This window comes from Octopus bimaculoides, chromosome Z (assembly GCF_046866305.1).
Source record: "Octopus bimaculoides isolate indiv1 chromosome Z, ASM4686630v1, whole genome shotgun sequence".
NCBI classification, from domain to species: domain Eukaryota; kingdom Metazoa; phylum Mollusca; class Cephalopoda; order Octopoda; family Octopodidae; genus Octopus; species Octopus bimaculoides.
The window spans coordinates 23,270,874-23,290,173 of NC_142944.1; the positions used below are offsets into that span (position 1 = coordinate 23,270,874).

Sequence of the window (19,300 nt, forward strand, 5' to 3'; positions counted from 1 at the left end):
ATATAAAGCTTATTTATTCCCATTGTTTTGATTTAATCATGCATTATCTTGTTGCTTTGAGATTTCAATTTTGGGATTGTTTACTTTTAGTCAGACATTGTAGGGTAGGTTTAAGAGACTGCATTTGACCAGTTTAAACATATGACAAATAGAATGTTTTGGCTGGAATGGCCGGGTAAAATGCTAAAGGGTTAATGATGGAATCTGGTAAAAGAATAATCATCTTCCATGTGCAGAATTGAAGTTTTAAGCTCAGTATATGGTTTCAGATTCAGTCTCAATATGTGGCACCTTGTACAAGTATGTTCTACTATGGCCTCAGGCTAACTAAAGCCTTGTGAGTGGATTTGACAGATGGAAACTGATAGAAACCTGTCGTCTATGTGTATGAATTACTGTTTCTTTGCTTTGACTTCAAATAATATTTGTAAATGTCACAGTTATGTAAGAGCTGTCCTTTGCTTCCAGTCTTCTGTGATACCATATCTGATCTTCAGAAAAAATTTCCTTAGTTAGAAACAAGTGAAGGTCGGTCTCAACAATTTCTGTCTGCCCCACACAATTATGGAAATATGGATATTAAAACAACAAGGATACAACTGTTTGGCCATGGAGATGTGGTACAAATTAAGTTGAACAAGAAGTTTATGAAACCAGGGACTAGAGAAGTGAGAATTGTTATGTCAAAGACTCAATTGTAGAATGGTATTCGAAACAATGAAGGAGACTCTATGTGGTCACACAGTTTTTCTAGAAATAACAGCTAAATCTTTGTCAGACTATACTCCAATTCTTAAAAACAGAAATGAAAAGACATTGGAGAATATAGTCACAGATATACAAAAATGACAGGTTGGATAAGGTTGGAACACCTTTAATTACAGGGTTGCTTATTCAGAACAACACCACTGATCCACAAGGTGTTAGTTCCAACCTTGTGGTGATACAAATACAACAACAACAACTACAAAAACCATGTTGGTTAAGCAATGGGGATACAACTATATTTAAAACAGACACACACACACATGCAAACATACACATAGATACACATATAGTAATTACCATTGTTGGGGTTCTAGAGGTTTCTTGATCAGGTGAATCAGTTGTAGGACTGGAAATTAGAGTGTTCACATTCAAATTAACCCCATAATTGACTGCCATGATCTTTCGAAGCTTTTGCAGAGCCCACATTCTCTGCTGTGCACCTGGAATTGTATTCAAAGGAGAAACAATAATTACAATGAAACAAGATTACCCTTTATTTTTATGAAGAACTCTAATTTTCAAAGTCAGCATAAAATGTGTATATGGAATATTGCCTCTATAAAGCAGAAATTTGTAGTAGAAACTATTACACTAATCTTTCAATATTAATATTCTAAAGAAACACAGTAATGTTTTTTAATGTAGCCATTCAGTCTACTCCTAAAATGCTGAAGAATACATAAACCTGATACATCATCTTACAGCATTGATTTCTGTAACAATTCTAGTTATTTTGTGGGAATGGGTTACAAGCCCAATGTTCACTGCCCTCTCTCTTTCTCCCAAACAAGAGAGGTACCCTACTATTGGATTTTACTCCATTGTATTTAACACTCATCAATTTTATAGTCTTGTGTACAGTAACAGATTATACCACCCTGTGGTTCCACATTATAGACAGGTGGACTGTTAATAGTTACATATCTTGGCCTTACATACAAATATGTCTGTGTATGAGGCCGAGATATGTAACTTTCAATAACTTAGCACACTTATTAGTAATAGAATATTGTGTGTGTGTGTGTGGTCCTTCATATATATACACACACACACACACACACACACAAATATGCATGACCATGTAATCAGTAATCCAGTAACCTTATATAACACTAACTTTATAAGAATTATTGGAATTTCAAATGTAATAAAACTGAACTGTTTTCCTAAACTATGTAATGGTGCAAACTCTCAATAATTAAAATTTAAAATGTATATCAAGTAAGAAAATTTAGGGCAATCAGTATTCTAACTAATTAGTAATTAGTTTATTTACTTGTAATAACTTTAATATAAAATAACAACATAGAATCTCTGATAAAAATAAATTTGTAAATATTCAAAATTTTTACTTAATATTTTATAAATAATAATATCTAAAGCTATTTGTCTAATGACTGCAAATGAAACTTTGTGGTTTTCTTCCACTCTCATTCAAAGAATACACTTTATAAAAGAAAAACAGAAATTTTTTTTTTTCAGAATAGCATTAGTTAAAGAGAAAGCTGAATGTCTGTACTAACCTAAAGAGCTCAGTTGAGCACATGCTGCCAGAGCAGCAGCTAGTCTAGGTACAATGCTGCAGTCAGAACTAGCATCCAGTTCCAAATCAAGAAGACAAATAACCAAATCTATAGAAGGCCGGGAAAGAACAGTTCTGTCAGTTAACATATCCATAGGTGCTGCAGTTGGCATGATTGGGTAAACAGTAAATCTCCAACCCCAACCATTAACAGAACCATCACTAGTAAACTTCCACCGTAGTTCGTCTCCAGGAATTCTCAGTTCTGTTGACCAATCAGACCATTCCCTGCCTGAAATTTAAAAAAAATTAATTAATAATAATAATGATGATTTCTTTTTCAACAACAACAACAACAACAACAGCAGCAGAAGAAGCAACAACAACAACAGCAGCAGCAGCAGCAGCAATTGTTTCTCATGGGCACATGGCCTGAGTTTTGGTGGTTGGAGTAGTCAGTTACATTGACTTTAGTACTTGACTGATTCTTTATCAGTTCTTCAAGATTGCTAGAAGTAAGCTTTGGGTGGGTGAACTAAGACAGCAACTCAGTGAACCTCATTTACATTGCTAATGTGAAGGTGTGTGACCTAGTGCTAGATTGTGGGTTCAATTCCCCAACTGGGTGGTGCATTGTGTTCATGAGCAAAATCTTTTTTTTCACGTTGCTCCAGAGAATGTTGGCCTGCTTGCCTAGTCAGTGGGGTAGCATCATTTGAAGGCTAAACAATGGAAAAAAGTGCATTGTGACCAGTGATGTGTAACAACATCTGATAGCCTGGTTGGACACGTGGTGTGTGATCATGTGACATTGCTAATATGGTTTGGAAAAGTATGCATGACACATTTTTGAAAAAAAAAGTTTTATATTTCATCGGGTCCCTATAAAATTGGTCTTGTACATAATGAAAAGAAATTTGTATATTTTATACCTGATCGTACAGAAACAGTTCTTCCAGATCCATCCATAATGGTCAATGGATCATGTCGTCGTTCTGTTGAACACAAGCGATCAAACTCAACTCGTAAACATTCAGCGCCTGTATTTTTGGTCATTGGTTTTTTAAAAAAAAATAATAATAAAGTAAACCATTATTTCGAATTTTAAAACAATATTAAATATATTCAAATGTTTTAAACAAACATAATTAATCCAGAAATACAATGATCTGAAGTATTTAATTGCTAATTCCAACACTTTACCAATTTATATTATTTTTTGTAATTAACACTGGAAGAATACCTTTCACTTTAATTATTTAATCTGAGAAAAAGGGACAGCATCAGTTGACTTTAGGGGTCCTTCCAACCAGATATGACTAATGTGATTGATCATAGTTAGGGGCTATTTATGTTTATAAAATCTTAAGTGTTCATCAGTGAACTATTTTTTGATTCTGATGAAAAATCCAAATTTGCAATGCAGACTTGTCTGTGTAGATAAGAAAATGCTGCAAGAGATTCTTACTACTTCTGTGTCCCTGCTACATATGGAATGTATATTCCCTGCCAGCCAGCCTGTGATATCATTACATGCCTTGTACATCCATAGTTTACATTAGTACATTGTATGAATTTTCTTCCAATTACTTTTCTACATATCATCAAAGCAATTTCCCTGACAGTAGCAGGATCCTGTCCTACTTACTAAAATTTTAGTCTTTGATTTCAGGTTTCCCTTCCCTGTCTGGAATTTCTCCAAATCTACTACAGATTTGACCTTAAAAACTAAGTCATCAACATACAAGAGTTCCCATAGCATTGAAATCGTTTTATTACCTGGAACACTAAAATATTAATGGATGAAAAGAAGAGTAAACCTTGATGAGCATCTGCCTGTATGCTAAACTCATTGCTGATTATTTTTGTACATGTGAGGGCCTCACAAGTTATTCATCTTTTCTTAGTTATCTTAATAACCATAAGATTACAGATTATGGTACCCCATTTGAGGCCCTGTCCAGGTGAATGGCTATTAGGTTTAGGAAGCTTATTTTTAGCTAAATATCTGAGGAATGTGGTACCAAAACTGAACTGTATTTCATCTAAAATAATTAGGTTCCTAGACAATTGCATTATAATTTTTCCTATCATTTTCATAACTTGACCCAACAATTTGATGCCTCTATATTTCCTCTCTTGAGTGTATTTTCTTTGTTCTTGAGCAGATGACAAAATATGCTGCTATGCCAGTCATTGTGAATATGTGATTCCTCCCTATACTATATGATTTATGTAAGTGACCAATACATATTCTGCTGTGTCAAATATTTTAACCCTTTAGCATTCATATTACTCTGTTAAATGCTATGCTTAAGTCACTTTGTTTTAAATTAATCATGCTTTATCTTGTAGTTTCAAGATTTCACTTGTGTGATTGCATATTTTTAAAATGACATTATAGGGTAGGTGTGAGAGACAGGATCTGGCTGATTTGAACATAAAAGAGGTAGAATATTTTGGCCAGATATGACCGGTTTAAATGCTAAAGAGTTAATCATCAACCTGCTTACTCCTGATGTGCAAGTTGCCTTCTTAGTTTCTATATCCTTAATTGTACTTGTGACAATACTGCATCAACTTAAATGACTGGTCCCTCAGTAGGGCCTAGTTAAGGTACACACTCTCTCTTCCATGGTACTGAGTGATGTATATAAAAGATTGATACTTATGGTTGGAAAACATATGATTGTAGGTCTGCTGGGATCAAGGTTGACGTGGAGGTAAACAATAACAGCAGCAACAGTATTTCAGCTAATTAAGAACAACAACAAAAGTATTTTGTTAATGAAAATCACTGACCAGGTATTTTCACATGGCCTGATAGTGATAGGTCATCTGAATAATGATGAGGACTCTCTTGTACAACAGGTTGTGGTAAAGTACGTCCAGATTCAGTATCAGCAGCCACATCTTCCAGTTCTGTGACACACAGTTCCAGCAACATCTCTGCAACCTGCACAATAGAAGTAAATTTTTCACACACACAAAAAAGGAGAAAACTGAATTTAATCGATTTCCAAAGGAATCGTGAAATTTATAGCAACAGATTCTGAGAGCTTTCTCTAGCTGAGGTGCTAAACAATGTACTGTAAGTTAAGATATATTGACTAATTCAACAAAGTTACTCTGCATGAGGCAACAAACTATATACAATGGTTGTCTGTTAACAGTTATGTGGACTGGGTTTCTAATAGTTGGAATATTTCGGTTAGGAGCAAAACAGCAATAGTGTGAAAATATAAAATCTCTCTCTCTCTCTCTGTCACATACACAGACAGTTTTAGAGTACACTACATTTACAAGATATACATAACACACTCATACAACAATGCCACGCACAAACAACAAAGTACACATACACACACATTACAATAACATACATAATACAATACACACACATACAAAAATACTCACCAATTTTACCATGGATTCAACGGACAAGACTGAAAGAACTTACCTGAGGATACGCCTTGTCAACGGCTTTTAAGATACCAGCTAGTGTATCCTTCCCTTTCTCACCAGCTCGATTTGCAACAGCAAGTTTAAGAAGATCAACAAGAACTCTTGCATCGTCAGCAGTCAGTTTGCTGGTGAACTCATCGAGGCCTTCGGGATAAGCTGGCTTTATGATTTCCAAAGTACTCGTTACTTGATCAGGTGAGGTAAATGTCTCAGCAATTATGCTAGTTGCAGGGGAAACTTTTGCAGCCAAACTGTGCATACTTGGAAAAGATGATATTTCTCCAGGACAAAATGTCTGTAATAAGTTTAATAAGATGGATACATACATTTTATATATATATATATATATATCACACACACATATATATATACATATATATATACATATATATACATATATATATATATATATAACTTTGATAGGTTTCAGCAATATAGGCCCAAGCCATGTCTAACTTAATAGCACTACCTGTATAATTACAACTATAGAAGAATTTTGCAAAACATATATATATATATATGCACACACATTTATGTATGTATGTATATGTATACACACACACACACACACACACATATATATATTAAAGACATTTAATTAAAAAGTAACAAAAAAATAAAGATATAGACTAGCATTCAATTCCTAAGTACCTATCCCAAGTTTCAATATTTGTACACATGTCTGAATACATGTGTGTTTGTGTGTGTGCATATATATAAATGTGTGCATATAGGTAGAGGATGAGTTTCTAAAAAGTCTAATTTACAATCATTATTCCTGGATTTCAGTCACAAACCACAAAGTCTTGGAAGAGTATTTTTCTATCATGGCTTCAAGATGAACTCAAGTACTGACAGTAGAATCTGAATAGATAGAAATTCTATGGAAGCTTGTTTATTGAATGGACTGTATATGCAATTCAAATATATAGCCTTGTCACATGATGGCCACCATGTTGGTTCTATCTTAGAATTATCTTAAGAATTCAACTGTTTGGAATATTTAGTGGGTTCCATTCATTGAACACTGTCAAAGCTGAAGAGAGAGAGAGAGAGAGAGAGAGAGAGAGAGAAAGAAAGAGAGTGTGTGTGTGCATGCACAGGTATCATCATCATCTTTTAATGTCAATCTCCTTAGCTGGCATGTGCTGGATGGTTTGACAGCATCAAACAGATCTAAAGACAGCATCATGCTCCAATGTCTTGATATTGGCATGGTTTCTATGGCTGAATGTCCTTCCTAATGCCAACCAATTTACAATGTGTGTGTGTGGTAATAGACTGACATGTAATCCATGACATCTGTTGGAAATGTAGAATGGGATTCATTCAGTGCCAAAAAGATGACCAAATGAAGGTAAATTAAGTTTTGATGATGAAATCTGAACCCTAAAATTGTAAATGTTTTGCAAAATTCTTCTATAGTTGTAATAATACAATTAATCCCTTAGCATTGAAACTGCCATATCCAGTCCAAATATTCTGTCTCATGATCAAATTTGTGAGATCCAACACCTCACACCTACCCTACAACATCATTCAAAAAATTTACAACCACATCATCAACATCTCTAAGCTATTAGATAATGCATGATTAATTCAAAATAATGTGAATACATAAGCATCACATTTGATCCTTGTGGTTGGGAAGCAAGATTCTTACCAAACAATGGTTAAGGAGCTGTATCACAACCATGAAGTCATGGCATCTTGAGCAAGTATTTTTTCTACAGGCTTGAATAAAGCCATGTCTTTTGATCAAAACTGGATAGATGAAAAAACTGAATAAGCTCATCAGGTTGATTGTACCTGGATTTCAAAAGATATGACCTAATTATACAGTATCACACTGCCTGAGAATTACATTAAAAGTTCTAATGTCTGTGGAATACTCAGTCACTTACACCTTAATTCAATGAGCCAAATATGAGCCAATGAACTGTCTGTCCATCTGTCCCTCCTTCCAGGTATACATATATACAAACAAACATCATCACAATCATCATCATCAACAGCAGCATTACCATCATTTAATATTCAGCTTCCAAGCTGGCATGGGTTAGATGGTTTGACAGGATCGAACAGTACAAGGACTACACAATGCTTCAATGTTTGCTTTGGCATGGTCTCTACAGTTTGATGCCCTTCCTAACACCAAACATTTTACACCGTATACAGTGTGAATTTTTTTCATGGCACCAGTACTAATAAAGATAGCTTTACAAATTATAAAAACTAAGAGCCTGAAGTGGCTCCTCTAATTGAGAAGGAATAGAAGAGTAGGTGAGGATTTTAAATGGGTGATGAGGGAGGATATGTAAGAGGAGAGGATGGGGGAGTATGGCGGTGATCAGGAGAGAAGGAAGGGATTAGCGATAGGGTTGTCTAGGGGGGGGGGGGGTACATAGGATCATCTAATATTATAAGAAACAGCATCAGTTTATAAAAGTGGAAAAACAAAGTAAACAAAAAACAAACCAAAAAAAACTTACATCTGAATGAGAGGAATCTACCATTGCCGTGGAATCTCGTTCAGATAATGCTGCTATTGTAGGAGTAGAGTGAACAGTTGGTGCCAGTTCTTCTGTAGTACCAATTGATGCTAACATGACAGGTGAGGACTGGTGAAACTGAGCTGAACGTTGATTTTCCAGGCAACTGCTGGGATTCACAGCTTGAACTTCTTTCATTAATGATCCAACTATTGCATCCCTACAACAAGTATAATAACAACAGTAAATATCACCACCACCACCACCATTACCAGTACCACTACCAATAATAATAATAATGATGATGATGGTTTCAAATTTTGGCACAAGGCCAACAGTTTCAAGAGAGGGGATGGGTTGATTACATTGACCCCAGTGTTCAACTGATACTTATTTTATTGACCCTGAAAGGATGAAAGATAAAGTCAACTGCAGCAGAATTTGAACTCAGAAAATAATGACGGACAAAATATTGCTAAGCATTTCATCCAGCGCACTAACAATTCTGCCAGCTCACCACCTTAATAATAATAATAATGGTTTCAAATTTTGGCACAAGACCAGCAGTTTCAAGGGAGGGGCAAGTCAATTACATTGACCCCAACGCACAACTGGCACTTATTTTATTGCCTCTGAAAGGATGACAGGCAATGTCAAATTCAGCAGAATTTGAATCAGAACATAGAGGTGGACAAAATCGCTAAGAATCTTGCCCAGTGTGCTAATGGTTCTGCCTATTTGCCACCATAATAATTATGATGATGAATATTATGTTGTAATATATAAGTTATTAAATCATCATCATCATCATCATCATTTAATGTCCATTCTCCATGCTGGCATGAGTTGGATGGTTTGATGGTAGCTTGTAGAGTCAGGGTTTGTACCAAGCTTCATCATCTGTTCTGGCATAGTTTCTACAGCTGGATGCCCTTCCTAATGCCAACCACTTTACAGAGTGCTTTTTACATGGCATTGGCACAGGTGTTTTATATGTGGCACTGGCATGGGTGCTTTTCATGTGGCACCAGCACCAACAGGGTCACCAAGTAATTTCCAAGACAAAAAAACCCACCAGGATATCAATTCTGCTGTGGTGGACAGGTCTTCTTATGTACAGCAAGGCACAGGATATCTTGAGCATAGCAAGCAAGAATAATAAAAGAAAGAAATATTTATGAATAATCAGTGATTCTGAAATTGGAAACTCATCATCATCATCATCATCATCATCATCATCATTTAATGTCCATGTTCCATATTGGCACAGGTTGGATTGTTTGACAGAGATGGGTCCAAGGACAACATTGTACCCCAATGTCTGCTTTGGCATTGTTTCTAGAGCTGGCTGCCCATCTAGTGCCTGTTTTTTTGATACCAGGACTAATAAGGTTGCAACGAGACAGTAACACACAAACACACACACAGTGTGAGAACAAGTATGAAAGAAGGAGATGGGGGCAGAGCAACTTCTTGTAGAGGAGATGCAAAGTTACTCACATTTAGACGAGACAGAAAGAAATAATCACTAGGGGCTGTGAAGAAATAGATAGTGGAAATTTAAAAAATATATAATGAAGTCATAATTTGGTGTGAACACTGAAGTCACTCACCTGGCGTATTTGATCTGTAGAGCAGTGAGTATATGGTTCAAAGCTTGTTGTTTACTGGCATCAGATTCCAAAGAAAGAATGATCTTTGACAAAGATGGTCGTTTCGGTTTGGTAGTAGTTGCAGGAATAACTGAGGATGTTATCTCATCATTGACTCCTTCATTTAAACCTGGTATGATATGAATTAAAGTGGAAAAAAATATTAATTGATTTAAGTACAAAAACAAATGCTTTTGTTTCTAAGCAGTAAAATGACAATGGTTACACCACTGTTCTTAGGTTTTTTTAAAATCAAGAACAGCAACAATGACGATGATGCCCAACAGAACCTCTAAGACTGGCAGAAAGAGAGGATGAGAGAAACCACAATTCATGGCTTGTGGCAAAACTCCACTTCAGGTCCTTGCAAATAACCCAGCTTTGAATCATCATACTCATTATCATTATTATTATTGTTGTTGTTGTTGTATTTGGGGATGGTCATGTTGCCAGTTTAGCCAATAAAAACACACACACTATATATTTGATGTTAATTTGCTTCAGCTTTATATTACATTATATTACATTAATCCTATTTCGGCCAGAGTTCTTTCGTGACCTCATCAATGGTCCTTTGCTTTCTTCTTTCTTATGTGTGTGTCTTTCCTTTCAGCCATTTTGTATTTTTATAGGCTAAACTGGCAACATGACCATCCCCAAATACAACAATATCTGTTTCTACACACGGTTTCACATCAAGAATCTTGCAAAATGAATTATTATTATTATTATCAACATTTGATGTCTGTTTTCCATGTTGGACAGAGGATCTCATATATAAAGAAAACTCTAAGGGCTTGTTCACTGAACAAAAACCCTTATTGTATATGGTGGTAGACTTTCACTACAGAAAAACCACTTATACCCACAACCACTAACAAACTGTGGTATTAAGAAACAATAAAATAAACAACTGTGTAAAAGCTTGTGTCTTGTTACTTAACAACAAACTATAATGTTGGATTGTTTCTTCCCTCGTTCTTTCTATTATAATTTCTATTAGCTTCTAATCTTCTGAAATCCATACACAACCACCTAATAAAGCCCTCCACTTAATACTCCCACTATGCTTTATACACACACACACTCCTTCAATCCAGTCATTATTCTTCAGTACTACATCCTATCGGGTCTCTACCATCTTGACCATGCTCCTCTACACACCATAAACATTAAATTGTAACAATCATAAGTGAATATTAACAGCTCTTACTCTCATCCATCTTTCCCTACACCCTCATCTAAAAGGAATTCTAAAATTCACAAAAAAAAAAAGAAAAGAAAAAGAAAATCTTAAGGGAATCTTTTTCTGGGATATTGAAAAATCCTGCCTAGATTTGAACTAGCAACTGTGAACTGTAAGGCTATTTAAAAAATGTATCCAGTTTGTACAGTATCATATCTCAGACTCTTTAGTTGCAAGCAGTCGTAATAGTTACCAAAACTTCCTCTCTCCAGCTGATACCTGCTGTCTTTTTACCTGCTTAAAACCTACATGCTTAAAACTAGATGCCTTCACTGAGTGCTTTCCATAGAGTGGATTCAGCTAAAAATATACAAGGTTCAGATGATGGTATTAAACCCATTACCACTAACACCACCACCACCACATTTTTCAATGTTATTATTATTTAGGTCACTGCTTCGAATCGAACTCGGAATCTTACGTCATATGCCTGTGGGCAAGTATGGAGTGAATTTTAGGGCTTATAAATCTAATATGGAAAAACGGAGACCACCTCCCCCTGTGGGATAAAGTTAAAATAATAGACAGAAAACACCACTGGAAAATATGAAATCCAAAAGAAGCAGCACATATGCTAGGGCACAACAACCTCCTAAGCAGACTGAGTACAGATATGAGTAGCATATGGGAACCAATATTAAGGAAGGATAGGAAAATATTAGATTTATAAGCCCTAAAATTCACTCCATAATTGCCCACACGCATATGGTGTAGTGGTTAAGAGTATGGGCTACTAACCCCAAGATTCTGAGTTCGATTCCAAGCAGTGACCTGACTAATAACGATAATAATAATATCGAAAAATACCTTAGGAATGAGAACTCTGGTTTGAAATTTCCTCAAGACACCTGATGAAGGATGGAGAGTATATCAGCCGAAACGTTGTATATCAGCCTCATCAAACAAGATGAGGACAAATATCCATCAAATATCTTAAATATAGAACTGTATTATCTTTTATTTGTTTCAGTCATTAGACAGTAGCCATGCTGGGGCACCACCTTAAAAGACTTTTAATTGAATGAATCAACCTCAGTACTCACTCTTTTTTAAAGCTTATTTACTCTACAAGTCTCCTTTGCTGAACTGCTAAGTTATGGGACATAAACAAACCAACACCAGTTGTCACGCAGTGGTGGGGGACTAACACAGATACAAAGACAGACACACATGATAGGCATCTTTCAGTTTTATCATGCACAAGACTTTGGTTGGCCTGAGGCTATTGTAGAAGACATTTGTGCAAGGTGCCACAGAGTGGGACTGACCCTGGGACCATGTGGTCGGGAAGCAAGCTTCTTATCACACAGCCATACCTGTGCCTATATTTACAAAAAAATCAAATCAAAATAAAATTAAATTCAACAGTTTTACCTAAGAGTGTAGAACCAAGAGGATCTCGGGAAGCAGAAAAAAGTACAGGTTCATGAGTTGTTGGTGCAGCAAGATCTGTGGTCGCCCATGCAATGCTATGGGAAGAACCACATGCAACTTTGGTTATTTTGAAACTTTCCAGTCCATGAACAAGAGCTGGTTTTCTATTGACAGTGGTGGTTCCATTTCCTTGTTGTCCATGGTCATTATCTCCCCATGCATAAACCTGAAATATTATTTAAAGATTCTCTGTTATCATCTTCAATTATATTTCAAAACTTGAATACATTAAAATTCTAATATAAACGAATTAATACATGGGAACTAAATAAGTAGAAACCTATTAATACATTTATGATAAAAACAAAAATTTTGAGTCAAGATTATTGATTGGTTAATTATGATTATCATGGTACATATTCTAGAAAGAAGAAGGGTGAATTATAAGCATACATGTCTATACCTATGGTCAGACCTACATGTGATTGTCATCCAGCAAGTAATTTGAACCTTTCCACCTTTGTGGTCAAGTAACTTGTTAGGGACACTTATGCCCTTAATAAAAGGTATCTGCTTAAACAACTTGTGTTCAAATTTGAGTGGATGGATCTTCTATATGAATAGTCATGTTGTCAGCAATAGCAGATATATATTTCTAAATTATGTCCTACCATCTTAAAAAACAAAAAAGGAACTGATACATTTGATAATACAACTGTAGATATTAAAAATGTGGATGGCCACAGCTGGATCAAGACTGAGCTGGAACTGTGCTTATATATATATATATTGTTGAGATGCTTGAACGGAGACGCGTAGATATGTGCTGCATCCAGGAAGTAAGATGGAGAGGAGGTTCTGCGAGGGTCCTCACAGGCAAAGAACACAGGTACAAGATTTTCTGGGCAGGGAACACTGACGGGGTCGGGGGCGTAGGAATACTTCTAGCAGAGAAATGGGTGGATAAGGTAATCGAGATCGTTAGAGTAAGTGACATAGTACTTAAGATCAGACTAGTGCTTCATCATAGATTAGCCACTGTCATCTCAGCCTATGCACCTCAACCGGGGCTACCAGATGGTCTGAAAGACCAATTCTATGACACCCTCTTGCAAACTACCTCGTCGACGAGTGACAGGGACCTTCTCTTTGTGGCTGGAGACTTCAACGGTCATGTCGGACGTCGTGCTGGAGGCTTCCATGGCATACATGGAGGCTATGGCTTCGGTTCCCGCAACGAGGAGGGAACCAGACTGCTGGAGTTCTGTGATGCAACCGATCTTATGGTCTGCAATACCAACTTCAGGAAACCTGCCAGTCACCTAGTCACCTACCGCTCCAGCAGACACTCTAGCCAAATCGACTACATCCTCGCCAGAAATAGGGAAAGAGGGCGGCTTATAAATGCCAAAACCTTCCGTAGCGAAGAATGTACCCCACAACATAGATTAGTAGTTAGTGACTTTGGGATCAAGGCAAAATGGGAGCCCAGAATTAGACCAGCTTGGAGGAGAAGGGTGTGGAAGCTTAAAGACCCTGCAAATGGACAGAGACTTAGAGACAAGTTACTTGAAGCATTTAACGAAATAGAAGGGGATATAGCATCATACAATGTGGAAGACAATTGGAGATTTCTGCGGGACAACCTGTTGAAAGCTACCGACCAGATCTGTGGGTGGTGTAAGGTCCCCTCTCGACCCAGAGTAACGTGGTGGTGGAACAAGGAGGTAGACAGGGCTATTAGACAAAAGAAACAGGCTTGGAAGGACTGGAAGAACGGTGGTAGCAGGGAATTGTACCAATGTGCCAGAAGGGAGGCTAGGCGACAGGTTTATTTAGCCAGAGGGGAAGCAGATAAGAAAAGATTTGCCAATGTTCTGCGCCGTGAGGACCAAAGACTCGAGGTATTTCGTGTTGCAAGACAGTGTAGGAGAGAGAATAGTGATGTCGTAGGAGAGAAATGTGTTCGCATGGATGATAGTACGCTTGCACTAAATGAGGATGCAAAGAAAGAGGTCTGGAGATGCCACTACGATAGATTGCTTAATAAAGAGAATGAATGGGAGGAAGAGAGCCTGCCGTATGTTGACCCAATAGAGGGACCAGCTATCCGAGTTGACAGTACCAGGGTAGATAAAGCAATTAAGAGTATGAAGACCGGGAAAGCCCCCGGCCCATCAGGAATCACTGCAGAGATGCTCAAAATATCTGGCAGTGTTGGCTATAGCCTAGTCACCCGTATTACGAACCAGGTGATACACGAAGGAGTCATACCCAATGACTGGTGTAGCAGCATCATAGTCAACTGCTACAAAGGTAAAGGTGACGCTTTAGATACAAATAATTACAGAGGCATCAAGCTGTTAGATCAGGTTATGAAAGTTACAGAGAGGGTCATAGCCCAACTAATTAGGGAGTGAATCAATTTAGATGAGATGCAGTTTGGGTTCGTGCCAGGTAAAAGCACTACTGATGCCTTATTTCTAGTAAGACAGCTGCAGGAGAAATACCTAGCCAAGGATAAACCTCTGTACCTGGCTTTCGTTGACATGGAGAAAGCCTTTGACAGGGTCCCCCGATCCCTTATCTGGTGGTCAATGAGGAAACTTGGGATAGAAGAATGGTTAGTGAGAGCTGTGCGAGCCATGTACAGAGATGCTGCCAGTAAGGTGAGGGTTGGAAATGAGTGCAGCAATGAATTCCGGGTAGAGGTAGGGGTCCACCAAGGTTCCGTCCTCAGCCCCCTCTTATTTATCATAGTCCTCCAGGCAATCACAGAGGAGTTCAAGACAGGTTGCCCCTGGGAGCTCCTCTATGCTAATGACCTTGCCCTAATTGTGTTGTCACTATCAGAACTAGAGGAGAAGTTTCAGGTGTGGAAGCAAGGTCTAGAATTGAAGGGCCTTAGAGTCAACCTAGCTAAAACCAAAATCCTAATAAGTAGGAAGGTAGATAAAACACAAACCCCTTCAGGTAGATGGCCTTGCTCAGTATGTAGAAAAGGAGTAGGTAGTAACTCTATAAGATGTACCCGGTGCAAGCTATGGACACATAAGAGGTGCAGCAACATCAAAGGCAGGTTAACTAGGAAGTTAGTTTTTGTTTGTGGCAGATGTTCAGGTGCAATAAAAACTGTAAACAAACAGGAAACAACTTCTATCTCATTCCAGGGTGAAAAACTAGAGGTAGTCGATAGCTTCCGCTATCTGGGTGACCAAGTTAGTAATGGGGGTGGGTGCGCTGAAAGTGTAGCTGCTAGAATAAGAATAGCCTGGGCAAAGTTTAGAGAGCTCTTACCCCTGCTGGCGACAAAGGGACTCTCACTCAGAGTAAAAGGCAGACTGTATGACGCATGTGTACAAACAGCCATGCTACATGGCAGTGAAACATGGGCTGTAACTGCTGAGGACATACGTAAGCTCGCAAGGAATGAAGCCAGTATGCTCCGTTGGATGTGTAATGTAAATGTGAATACCTGTCAGAGTGTAAGTATCTTGAGAGAAAAGCTGAACATTAGAAGCATCAGTTGTGGTGTGCAAGAGAGACGATTGCGCTGGTATGGACATGTGGTGAGAATGGATGAGGATAGCTGCCTGAAAAAGTGCCACACCCTAACAGTTGAGGGAACCCGTCGAAGAGGTAGGCCCAGGAAGACCTGGGCTGAGGTGGTGAGGCAAGACCCTTGTACATTGGGCCTCACCGAGGCGATGACTACTGACCGAGACCTTTGGAAGTGTGCTGTGCGTGAGAAGACCCGGCAAGCCAAGTAAAATCGTTGCTAGTGCCCCTGGACTGGCTTTTGTGCGAGTGGCACATAAGATGCACCATTTTGAGCGTGGCCGTTGCCAGTACCGCCTGACTGGCTCCCATAGGATTTTCGAGCGAGACCGTTGCCAGTGCCCCTGGACTGGCTTGTGCGGGTGGCACATAAAAGACACCATTTCGAGCGTGGCCGTTGCCAGTATCGCCTGACTGGCCTTCGTGCAGGTGACACGTAAAAGCACCTACTACACTCTCTGAGTGGTTGGCGTTAGGAAGGGCATCCAGCTGTAGAAACTCTGCCAAATTAGATTGGAGCCTGGTGTTGCTATCCGGTTTCACCAGTCCTCAGTCAAATCGTCCAACCCATGCTAGCATGGAAAGCGGACGTTAAACGATGATGATGATGATGATGATGATTGCAGAATAGTACACTCTGTGAAGTAGTTGGTGCAAGAAGGCCATCCACCCATAGAAACTAAACCAAAACAGACTACTACACAAAGCAAAGAGGCAACTTCTAGGTGGTCAATCAAACTTATAGAAATAAATGTAAAATCTCACTTGAATTACATGCTTCCATCTTAAAATAGAAGTACCCACTGGATTACATAATCTTGGATACACTATACCCCCAAAATAAAAACAGGTTGATCACAAAAGTAACACCTTTGATCATGAGATATGCATTTGTTGTTGTTTAGCTCTTTAGCATTCTGATTATTCTGTCAAATGCAAAGCTAATTTATTCACATTGTTTTGAATTAATCATGCATTATCTCAAAGCTTCATAATTTCAAATGATGTCATTGTTTACTTTTAGAATAACATTGTAGGATAAGTGTGAGAGGTTTGATCCGGCTAGTTTGGACTTAAAACAGGTAGAATATTCTGGGTGGATATAGCTGGTTTAAATGCTAAAAGGGTTAACTCAGGTTAGTCTGGATCAAATTAAAAGACCGATTCAAAGACCAAATTAACTCACCTGTCCTGTATCGGTGACAGCTAAACAGTGTAAGGCCCCAACAGCAACATGTACAATCTTTTTCCCTTTCAGGCCTTCAACACATTTAGGTTTTCTAATGTGAGTATCTGTTCCATGACCCAATCGGAAGTAGTCTCCCTTACCCCTGTAAGAAAATATAATTATTACATTAACAAAACTTGTCATCTTGTTGACAAAATCTGTTTACATAGCAAAAACATGCAACTTTATAAAAACTTATGTATTAGATTATATCTGAAAATGATTGAGTTAAATTTACAGCTGTATTTCTGAGCAGAACACTCTTTTTTGTAAACTGGTCTGACATTGGATGAGCTGGTGAAACGTGATCTTTGGATGTTGAGTCTCACAGAGGTGATGACAAGAGGTTGAGACCTTTGGCAATTTGCTGTGCTTGAGAAAACATGTCAAGCCAAGTGAAATCATAGTTGTGGTCAGTGCTGGCAACATATAAAAGGCATCCACCTCACTCTTGGAATGGTTGGTATTAGGAAAGGCATCAAGCTGTGGAAACCAAGCCAAATCAGACTATCCAACTTACTAATTCTAGTCCAACCACCTAACACATGACAGCATGGAAAATGGACACTAGCACCATTCGAATGTGGTCAATGCCAGTCCTGCCTGACTGGCTCCCGTGCAGGTGGCACGTAAAAAGCACCATTCGAGCATAGTCATTGCCAGTGCTGCCTCTGATGGTCTCCATATTGGTGGCACGTAAAAAGCACCCACTACACTCTCAGAGTGATTGGCGTTAGGAAGGGCATCCAGCCGTAGAAACCTTGCCAGAACAAATTGGGGTCTGGCGCAGCCTCCATACTTAACAATCCTCAGTCAAACCGTCCAACCCATGCCAGCATGGAAAACAGATGTTAATCAATGAGGATGATATATATATATATATCATCTATGTATATACACATATTTTAAAAACATATATATATATATATATATATAAAGTATATTTTGATTAAAGAGTATATCTAAATTCGAATGGATAAGTTTAGTTAACAAGTCTATACACTATCAATATGAAACAAATCAACAAATATACTTACCATGTCCAAACTCCACCAGATTTTGTGAGAGCTAGAGAAAATTGAGCTCCACATTCAATTTGGCAGACATTGAGATTTGTTAGGCGATCAATGACATGTGGAACACTGCAGCCTTCACTCCCTCCACGACCTAATTTACCAAAATCTCCATCACCCCAAGAATAAACAAGTCCTTCATCAGTCAAGGCAAGTGTCTGGGCATCACGACTTCCACAGGCAACTTGCTTAACCCTTTGGCCTACAAGAGCCATAACCTGTAAACAGAAAGACTACATGAGGACATACTCAGAGATTATATTTCAGGAAATAAACAAATATTGGATTCAAGTTTTGGCATAGGGCCAGTAATTTCAGGGGAGGAGTAAGTTGATTACATCAACCCCAGTACTCAACTGGTACTTATTTTTATCAATCTTGAAAGAATGAAAGGCAAAGTCAACCTCAGAGACATTTCATCTCAGAGCAGATCAAATGCTGCTAAGTATTTTGCCTGTTGTATTAACGATTCTGCGGGCTCACCAACTTAGAAAATAAATAAATATTATTAGCTATTTAAAGGGTGGGGGAACATAAAGAAAATGATAAATATTTGATAGTTCTGATATTTTAATTCTGAATTATTAGCAGATATAAGAGATAAAACTAATTATGAAAATCTTGCACTCCTACCATAAACAATTATATCAGTAATACTATGTAGTTTACGCTTTTTTTTTTTTTGGTGATAGTGGTGGTGGTGGTGGTGGTGGTGGTGGGGGTTCTAATTTTCTTAACAGTTTGGTGAAAGGATAGAAAGGTTCCAGCAGTGATCCCGAAAGGAAGAAAGGCAAAGTCAATCTCAGCAACATTTGAACAAGAAATGCTGGAAGAGATGCTGCTAAGCGATTTGTCTGATGGGTTAATGGTTCTGCCAGCTCACCGCCTTAGTAATGTGGTAAGCTGGCAGAACCATTAGCAT

At 38.0% G+C, this 19,300-nt stretch overlaps 1 protein-coding gene across 1 annotated transcript in view; it reads right to left on the reverse strand.

Moving 5' to 3' along the window:
- LOC106884435 (E3 ubiquitin-protein ligase HERC2) overlaps positions 1–19,300 on the reverse strand; it is a 160,411-nt gene that overhangs the window by 49,990 nt on the left and 91,121 nt on the right. The window contains exons 35-44 of the mRNA XM_089365383.1: positions 18,343–18,596; positions 17,264–17,408; positions 12,520–12,745; positions 9,861–10,029; positions 8,248–8,467; positions 5,751–6,050; positions 5,093–5,246; positions 3,223–3,330; positions 2,292–2,582; positions 1,066–1,208 (exon numbers count right to left, since the gene is read on the reverse strand). Coding sequence (XP_089221509.1) covers positions 1,066–1,208; positions 2,292–2,582; positions 3,223–3,330; positions 5,093–5,246; positions 5,751–6,050; positions 8,248–8,467; positions 9,861–10,029; positions 12,520–12,745; positions 17,264–17,408; positions 18,343–18,596 — 2,010 coding nt within the window. The remainder of the gene's footprint in view (positions 1–1,065; positions 1,209–2,291; positions 2,583–3,222; positions 3,331–5,092; positions 5,247–5,750; positions 6,051–8,247; positions 8,468–9,860; positions 10,030–12,519; positions 12,746–17,263; positions 17,409–18,342; positions 18,597–19,300) is intronic.